General features: G+C 38.1%; 1 protein-coding gene across 4 annotated transcripts in view; it reads left to right on the forward strand.

The window, feature by feature from the left end:
* trappc9 (trafficking protein particle complex subunit 9) overlaps window positions 1-9567 on the forward strand; it is a 619414-nt gene extending 609847 nt beyond the window's left edge. For all 4 annotated transcript variants that reach the window (XM_072570417.1, XM_072570415.1, XM_072570419.1 and 1 more), the window contains one exon: window positions 8297-9567. In XM_072570417.1, coding sequence (XP_072426518.1) covers window positions 8297-8476 — 180 coding nt within the window. In that variant the 3' untranslated portion in view covers window positions 8477-9567. The remainder of the gene's footprint in view (window positions 1-8296) is intronic.
* Window positions 9568-10077: the final 510 nt, after the last annotated feature.

Consider the following 10077-nt stretch of genomic DNA (forward strand, 5'->3'; position numbering starts at 1 on the left):
CTCTCTCTCCCTCTCCCCCCACACTCTCTCTCTCTCTCTCTCTCTCTCTCTCTCTCTGTCCCCACCCTCTCTCTCTCTACCCACCCTCTCCCTCCCCCCTTCCCCCCCACCCCCTCTCTTCCCCCCCACCCCCTCTCTTCCCCCCCACCCCCTCTCTTTCTCCCCCCCACCCCCTCTCTCCCCCTCCCTCAGAAGTGACAGAAAATTCTCCACTAGCATTTTCATTCACCATTTCCCTGTAAACTGCTCTCTGCAAATTGCCTGTTCAAAGGGAAGAGGTGAAAAAACACTTTCAGAGACATTGAAAAGTAAATTCTCAACCAGTGTATGAAAGACATAGTCTGCAAACAGCTTTGTCTTATTAACAAAGAACTGAAAGGAAGCATAAAGAAAAGAACTGTGGAAAAGGATGTGAAAGGTATAAAATATAGGGAAATAGATGGTGACACCTTGCAAAATGTCCATATTACAGAGGAGGAAGTGCTGGATGTCTTGAAATGCATAAAGGTGGATAAATCCCCAGGACCTGATCAGGTGTACCCGAGAACTCTGTGGGAAGCTAGAGAAGTGATTGCTGGGCCTCTTGCTGAGATATTTGTATCATCAATAGTCACAGGTGAGGTGCTGGAAGACTGGAGGTTGGATGTTGCTGCCACTGTTTAAGAAGGGTGATAAGCACAAGCCAGGGAACTATAGACCAGTGAGCCTGACCTCAGTGGTGGGCAAATTGTTGGAGGGAATCCTGAGGGACAGAATGTACATTTATTTGGAAAGGCAAAGACTGATTAGGGATAGTCAACATGGCTTTGTACGTGGGAAGTCATTTCTCACAAACTTGATTGAGTTTTTTGAAGAAGTAACAAAGTGGATTGATGAGGGCAGAGGAGTAGATGTGATTTATATGGACTTCAGTAAGGCGTTCAACAAGGTTCCCCATGGGACACTGGTGAGCAAGGTTTGATCTCACGGAATACAGGGGGAACTAGCCATTTGGATACAGAACTGGCTCAAAAGTAGAAGACAGAGGGTGGTGGTGGAGGGTTGTTTTTCAGAGTGGAGGCCTGTGACCAGTGGAGTGCCAGAAGGATCGGAGCTGGGTCCTCTACTTTTTGTCATTTACATAAATGATTTGGATGCGAGCATAAGAGGTATAGTTAATAAGTTTGCAGATGACGCCAAAATTGGAGGTGTAGTGGACAGCGAAGAAGGTTACCTCAGATTACAACAGGATCTTGATCAAATGGGCCAATGGGCTGAGAAGTGACAGATGGAGTTTAATTCAGATAAATGCGAGGTGCTGTATTTTGGGAAAGCAAATCTTAGCAGGACTTGTACACTTAATGGTAAGGTCCTAGGGCATGTTGCTGAACAAAGAGACCTTGGAGAGCAGGTTCATAGCTCCTTGAAAGATGTTGTGAAACTTGAAAGGGTTCAGAAAGCATTTACAAGGATATTGCCAGGGTTGGAGGAGTTGAGTTATATGGAGAGGCTGAATAGGCTGGGACTGTTTTCCCTGGAGCGCAAAGGTTAAGGGGTGACCTTATAGAGGTTTACAAGGTTATGAGGGGCATGGATGGGATAAATAGAGAAAGTCTTTTCCCTGGGGTGGATGAGTCCAGAACTAGAGGGCATAGGTTTAGGGTGAGAGGGGAAAGATATAAAAGAGACCTAAGGGGAAACATTTTCACACAGAAAATGGTACATGTAAGGAATGAGCTGCCAGAGGAAGTAGTGGAGGCTGGTACAATTGCAACATTTAAGAGGCATTTGGATGGGTATATGAATAGGAAGGGTTTGGAGGGATATGGGCCGGGTGCTGGCAGGTGGGACTAGATTGGGTTGGGATATCTGGTTGACATGGACGGGTTGGACCGAAGGGTCTGTTTCCTTGCTGAACTTCTCTATGACTTTATAACTCATTCACTCCTTTGGTCTGGATTGGTTTTATCAAACAGTTTCTCCCAGACTTTTTAACTTTTTACAGCCTTAATATCCTTGTGTTGTTTCTTTGTGTGTTGTATATGTATGAAAACGGTTTTAAAAAGGGGAGAGTTTACTTTATGGAGTTATAAGTTGACAAATCATGTTTGTTTTTTCCCACTGGCTCAAAATAGTTTGATTACAATAAATAGTTATTTTCTTGTTAATGAAAACCTGCTGTATGCATATGCTGTTAACCTAAATTAAGCAGTTAAATCGAATTGGTCAGTTTGGTAGTTGAATCAAATTTTCAACTTGTGACTACTCTGGGAATAGTGGGGCTTGATTTCCAAGCCAGTACCCCAGGGCATTTTGATCAGGTAACACACAAACCTCAGAAGTCACATGGGTAAGGGATGATGAAGGGGCAAAAAGGTGTTATCAATATAATCACACTTTTTTGAACAAGGTTGGATAATATAGTTATATTAGTCCAAATTGAACTAATATTCAAATATTTAGATAATTCGATTAAATTACCTACAGTGTGGAAACAGGCCCTTCGGCCCATCAAATCCACACCGACCCGCCGAAGCGCAACCCACTCATACCCCTACACCTAACACTATGGGCAATTTAGCATGGCCAATTCACCTGACCTGCACATCTTTGGACTGTGGGAGGAAACCGGAGCACCCAGAGGAAATCCACGCAGACACTGGGAGAATGTGCAAACTCCACATAGTCAGTCGCCTGAGGCGGTAATTGAACCCGGATCTCTGGCGCTGTGAGGCAGCAGTGCTAACCACTGTGCCACCGTGCCACCCACAAATTATAATTTTACTTTTTTCTTCAATTATCTTTGTCCAACTCCTCTAGTGGAATGCCTATGATCTCAGCTTGCTTTTCAGTGCTATTAACATTTTGATCGAGCTTTCTTTTGGAAACTTATCTGCAGTTCTAGCTCTTACATCCTCCTTAGTGCTTCTTTGGTTATATGTTCACTTTCCTCTGTAGAAACTTGATTTGAATATTTCTTTGATTGTTTTTCCCTCAACAGCAAACTTGTCGTTTCATTTCAAAATTTCACTACTGATTCCAGGAATATCCTTTTGAAATGTTTATTAATTCTCTTTGTTTTGTCCACCAGTTTTCTGTTGTAATTACTTGTTCTACTGTCTTCCAAAACATTTCATAATTCCTGACTTTCCTTTAGTGTCAGACTCCTACATTTATCAGAAACCTATATTTTTAAAATGTGACTTTTAATTCCAATATCTTTATTTACAAACAAAACCCTGACTTTTACTTGTCAGAATATATTTATCATCCCTCTTATGTTTAATTATCTCCCACTGCTGGTTTACTGATTGTTCTGCCATTTTTTGAATGAATTATTCTGTGTTAGATCCCCACTCATCCAACTGTAATGAACCAATTTTAGCCAGGCATCTTTGTCGTAGTCCTCCTTTTCTTTATATCATATTCAGAAATCATTTTTTAAAAATAAAATGAGATAAACCACTAGAAATGCATCATCCTGTTAATTTGTGATATAAATGACACTAAATTTATTTCTTTATTCATGTTATTTGTTCTTCTTCCTTTGTAAAGTAAACTTTTCTTATAAAGATACTGTGATTTAACCTTAACAGCAGATGTTTTTGCCATAATACCAGTAGGTTATTGCATAGCAATAAATTAGTACAACTACTTTACAGTGTAAGATGTTTTTTGGTGTATGATGTCAATTAATACACTATTTATCTTGCTGTGTCAGTGGTATTTTGATGGCTAGGCATGACTTTCAACTTGTACATTCATCCATCATTATCAGCCAAAATAACTGGGAGGCTCATGAAATCTATTACTTAGGCACAGATGCTAGAGCAGCTTCAAGCAAGGGCAAATGTGCAGTTAATACTATTAGCTGCACAAAAACAGAATAAACTCTCTGGTTCACCATTTAATTGGATTAAATAGTATGAAGCTGCTATATTTTGTACAGTAGATGTGTACTGAACTTTCTAAAGGAAGTTATGTTTTGTCCACTTCAACTTAAATACTCTTTACTTTGTGAGAAGTTTTAATTACCACTCATCAACTCTATAGACTGAAATTAACTATTATATGTTTGGAATCTTCTTCCTTCAGCTTCTATTTCTCCCTCATGTCCATGTTTGTTCTCTCTTTCTGTCCCTGTATATACACTTCCTTCTCTGTACTTGGATTGTTAATTTCATCGTTCTTCAATCAGGTCACATTTTAGCAATTTGCGATGCCAAAGGTTTGAAGCCCTCAAAATGTAAGGGTAAATGTAACGAACAACAAATAACATTACCATGATTAGGTGAGGTCTTTTACATTGTCTGCTGTAGAAGACTATTTGAAATTGCATAAAGCTTAATCATATACATAATGTTACATGAAAGAGACAACTTAGCCCAACTGAACTCATCCACCTACGAATTCCTACAGTAGTCCACCATGCCATCTGATTTCATGAATTTGGCCTCCATTTTGAATATCAATTAAACATTAAACTTTGTTTGAATTTGTCTTGTGATGAATTCTGTTACTGACCTTCTGAGCAGAGGTAAATGGCTTATCTTTAAATAGTGCTCCAGCATGAATATTCTGTACTGTGTTCCCTTCTTTAATCATAGAATCATAAAGTACAGAAGAGACTCTTTAGCCCATTAAGTCTGTACTGTCAAAAATATACTACATTAGTCCTCCTTTTCTGCAATAGACCCATAGCCTTGAACGTTGTGATACTCAAGTGTTCATCCAAGTTCAGCAATTAATGGTTGTGAGATTTTCCACCTTAGGCACCCTCCCAGACAGTGCATTCCAGTCCCCCCATCAGCCTCTAAGTGAAAAGGTTTTCTTCAAATTCCCTCTAAACCTCCTATCTTCCACTTTAAAATGATGGCCCCTTGTTATTGGCCTTTCAACTAATGGAAATAGCTACTTTCTATTCACCCGGTCCTCATAACTTTATATACATGCCCCTCATAAACTTACATACCTCTAACAGGTCTCGCCTCAACCTCTGTTGCTCCAAAGAAGACAACCCAAGCTTATCCAGCCTTTCTTCATAGCTGAAATGCTCTATTCCAGACAACATCATGTTAAAAACCAAAAGTACTATGGATCCTGGAAAATATTCAGCAGGTCTGACCGCATCTGTAGAGAGAAATTGGAATAAACATTTTGGCTCAGTTTCAGGTCCTGCTCTGAAGAAGGGTCACTGGACCCAAAAGGTTAAATCTGATTTCTCTCCATAGATGCTGCTAGATAACTGAGCTTTCCCAGCAACTTTTGTTTTTGTAACATTCCGGTGACACTCCGCTGCATGCCCTCTAGTGCAATCATCCTTCTTACAGTGCGGTGACTAGAACTACAGACAGTAATCCAACTGTAATCTAACCAAAGTTCTGTACATAACCTCTCTGCTCTTATAATCTATGCTTACACTAATAAAGGCAAGCATCATGTATGTTGCCTTACCTATACAATTTAATATGTCCTGTCACCTTCTCTGATCTCTGGTCAAGCACTGCAAGATCTCTCTGTTCCTGTAACCTCCTTAGTGTCCTGCCATTCATTGAGTATTCCCTTGTCTTGTTACTTCATCCAAAAAGCGTCACCTTACATTTACCAAGGTTAAGTTCCATCTGCCACTGTTGGCCAATCTTTGTGTCATCTGCAAACTTGCTTATCCATCATTCTTATCTATATTGTTTTGATATATAAAACAATAAGGGACCCAGCACTGATCCCAGTGCACACCAGGTTCCAGTCTCACAAACGCCTTTTATCTCCACACTCCATCCCCTGCCACTAAGCCAATTCTGGATTCAACTTGCCAAAGTAATTTTATGTCAAGACTGAGTAATGCACTTTCTTAGAATTTAATAATAATCTGGCATTCAGGATCAGAATACTGACTTTTCTCTAGATCAGCATTAAATTGTTTCTAATGTGAGCCTGTGACCAAACCAAGTCACAGTCACACAGTTTGATCTGACTAGAGTATGTAAAACATTAAAACATTAAAATGACTTTATATGTACTACCCTTACATTACTGCTGAAGTTTGAGATCATATTGAAAGGCAAGAAGTTGGTTATAGCCCATTCTGACATCCACAATAAGTGGCATAACTCAATTCCCCTTTCCTGGAGGCCTGCCACCTGAAACTTTCTCTTCATATCTCAGTAATATTGTTTCATGAACTGTAGGACCATCACAAGGAACTCATGCATTTTATATGTTGAATATTTGGCAGAATACCTCGGCCTGACTTAACCCACAGGGTGGAATGCAGAAGAGGCGTATGTTAGAGCAACAAAGGTGAAGGAAGACAATTGTGAGGACTGTGGAGTCTGGGAAAACTACTGTTACTAGCTACACAGCGATTTTTTAAAAAAAAACTTTTTTTAATGTTAACTATTGCTTAGAGTTGAGCAGCTGCTGATAAACTGAAGCAGAGGTAGCTCCATACCTAGTATGAGTCCAAACCAATCTTGGAAGACGGTCCAAAAGAGGCCCTGCATATGTGCATGTAAGGAAAGCCTGTTATATTTGGTAGCCCAGGATGTCATCAAAATTGCCTTTATCAAAGGTCAGAGCTGAAAATGTGTTGCTGGAAAAGCACAGCAGGTCAGGCAGCATCCAAGGAGCAGGAGAATTGATGTTTCGGGCATGAGCCCTTCTTCAGTGCAAGAATTTGCTCTCCAAAATTTGTTTGTGCTTTCCCCCATTTCTGTCAGAGAAGTTAACATCAGGACCTAGCATCAGTTGCTACCTTAAGATCTTTCTATTTCCAAAGCAAATTACTGCCACTGCTGGGATAAAGTTTATGTTTTAAAGCAGTCAGAAAATTGTGCCTAAAATGCATTTAAAATTAGTTTGCATTTCAATTTCCTGATTAAAATTAATATGCATAGTTACATACATAATGTCTTCCATGAGCCAATGTAATTAGGCAGAGTAAGAGAGCATTCACATTTCTTTATTTTTCTATCTATTAAAAAGCATTCCATGAAGTATTTAAGAGTGGCAATCTGGTGTAATTTTATGGGCTGTGCTTGATTGAGGGGGGGGAAGAGAGGGGGGTGAATTTAGGACTGGTTCAAACAATTGCGTTAGAGTATAGGCACAGCATGAGTAGTAATTATGAAGAAACACGACCTGAAAAGAAAGTATTGTGAATGTTTGGGGATCTGACATAAAAATATTACGTGCTAGTTAAACACATCTGATCTAGTGACATCTGGGGAACTTGGAAGAAAAGTTGTGTTGGACTCAAAGCATTAAGTTTGCTTCTGTCACAGATCCTCCCAGACCTCCTGAGTTTCTGTAACACTTTGTTTCTATTCAAGAAACTGCACCTTTTTATTTTATTATTTCTGTTCCTTTATTTAATAGTGTTAAAAAATGTCATAAGTTTATAGTGACTCGGCATTTTCCTTTTTGTTCTTGTCTCTCCGCAGTCAAGTTTCAAATATTCTTTTGGTGTTTTCTTTGGAAAGTGCATGATTGCATGTGTTTTGAACTGTACACAGTAAATTCCCATTAGATTTGTATTAAGTTCATCCTATTTCAGTTAGCAGAGTCCCCATAACCATGGCACCTAACATTTAATATAATCAATGTTGTCAGATAGATTAACAAGGCGTCATCCGACTTGCATCAAATTTTAATATTTAACTTGTGATTGCAGCATGCTCTAATTTTCTTTTCAAAATGTTTAGTATACATTTCATTTTTATTTGTAGATTTCACACACAGTAAACTCTTACACTTTTAGATGAGTGTTTTAATTGTAATCTATGTCAGTTGAACTTGCTTTTTATTTTTTCCAAAAACAATGTGCAAGATGAATTAGACATTTAGTATTAAAGTATGAAGTGCGTTAGAAACTTTGTAGTGTGGTTTAAAGTGTAACTAGACACAAACAGAAACACTAGATCTGTTCATTGATTTTTTAAAAAAAAATAATAATATTCATGAACCAATTGTTGTTAAATAAAACATGGGTTAATGCAGAGTACATAGTTTCTAAAGTGTAAACCTATTTTCTACCACATGCTCTGAAAAGGTTCTTGCACAATATGCCACAAACAAGAATGAAAAGATCAATGAGATCAGTGTCAGTTATTGATTTTGTGCCCTGGGATAAATGGCTTGCCTTATTGCATAGTGTCTGTTGATGGAATCACAGACACAAAAGCACAAGGGTTGAAAACTCTGTATACTGGTCTGTCCTTGTTAGGAACTGTCTATTTGTCTGATGATGAACGGTTCCTGTTTTATATTATGGGTTTTTCTGTGAAATTGCATTTTACTTTTTTATTTTATTTTTCAGGTGAAATCAACTGAAGAATGTGTTTGCAGTGGAGCTCTCCTATTCCTGTATGCTGGTGATTACTACTTGAATATAAAATTTCATGATGATAACTCAAATAGGGAGCTACCCCTTTCTTGGTTCTGCTTGCCAAGTGTTCATGTGCGTGCCATGGATCCCACTCAACACACACAACTTTAAATTTATATTTAAAAATTGTAAGATTAGTGAGTTAAATCATTGTAAATATTGACTAACTCGTCATACCTGCCAACAAGATCTCACTGAATATTCTGGTTTAAGATTATACTGGCATTTGTCCAAAAAAAGCTTCTAGATTTTTCTGTAAAGCTTGCTTAGCCAAATTTTTACATATCCAAGGGATTGATGACTACTGTCAGTAAAATTAATCGTTAGTAATAAATCTGTATTATAGAGGAGCCAGGGTGTACCTTTGAATGAAATAAAAGACAGTTATAGGTTGGTACACTGCCTGTTCTCTAATCAGAACCTTGGTAAAATTATAAAGATAAATTTACATTTCTTGGCATGGTTAGGTAAGAAACTGGTGCACAATGAAATTTAGTTGTTAAAATGTTTCAGATTTTGGCTGTAATAATAATGGGAATAGAAGGAAGGTTGACAAATAATATCAGTGTTGTAATTATGAAGGCTTGTGTTCTTTACAAGTCTGAAATGACAATGCTGTAAAGCTCAGTCTTAATGCTCAGTTAATTCCTTATCCTTTTGAAACACTGTACTGTTCAAATGTATGGGCACAATGTCTTGATGACCTGTTATATCTGTAAGGCACCTGCAGTTGTTTTTGAGAGTTAAGGCAATGTGTCCTGTTCACACTGCAATGAATTGGCTCCTGCCCTTCAGAGGTATTTGTTAACTTTTCTTTCTCCCCCCTAAGATGCTAGTAAAACCATTTTTAATCTTACCAATAAACAATTTCAAGAAAACAACTGGAAAGCCAGTTACAAACTCAGGGTTTTTTTACATTTAACAATTGTGATTTATGAATAATTCAACTTCATGATTACTTGCAGTTGAACATCTGCAATTATTATAAAGTAATTAGAATTATAAAGATTAGTGGGATTATGCCACAGTTTCAGTTGCAGTGTGAACAAGGCGATGTCTTTTTTGATTCATACAAAATTCAGGAACTACTGTAACTGGCATCTCTGTACACCAACCAAACTGCTGTTGTAAAGATATGTTTCTCTTCCTGTACCTGCAAAACATTGTATCTTTGGAAATAAATTTTGCTTGCATGTCCATCAGCAATGTAATCAACAGTTTCATTCTAACTAATTGTTATTCTTTGAATGTATAGCATATATTTTCACTGAAAAGTTTGAATCCCACTTGCAATATTAAACCAAGTTAAAGGTCACACCTGGTTATAGTCCAACAGGTTTATTTGAAAGTACTAGCTTTCGGAGCGCTGTTCCTTTGTCAGGTAGCTAGTGGGGCAGGATCATAAGACCCAGAAATTCTGCTATAAACCTGTCAAAGGAGCAGCGCTTCGAAAGCTAGTACTTCCAAGTAAACCTGTTGGACTTTAACCTGGTGTTGTGTGATTTTTAACTTTGTCCACCCCAGTCCAACACAGGCACCTCCTCATCAATATTAAACAATAAAGAGAAGATTAATTGGGTGCATATATCTTGGATGTTCACAATTTTCAAGAGACTTATTGTTTTCAGGGTACAAAGCAGAAAGATTTTCTGTAAGATGAGGGAGATGATCTTCATGGATGCTTTAAAATTTGGGAATACGTAAAATGGTTT

This window comes from Chiloscyllium punctatum, chromosome 5 (assembly GCF_047496795.1).
Source record: "Chiloscyllium punctatum isolate Juve2018m chromosome 5, sChiPun1.3, whole genome shotgun sequence".
Lineage (NCBI taxonomy): Eukaryota > Metazoa > Chordata > Chondrichthyes > Orectolobiformes > Hemiscylliidae > Chiloscyllium > Chiloscyllium punctatum.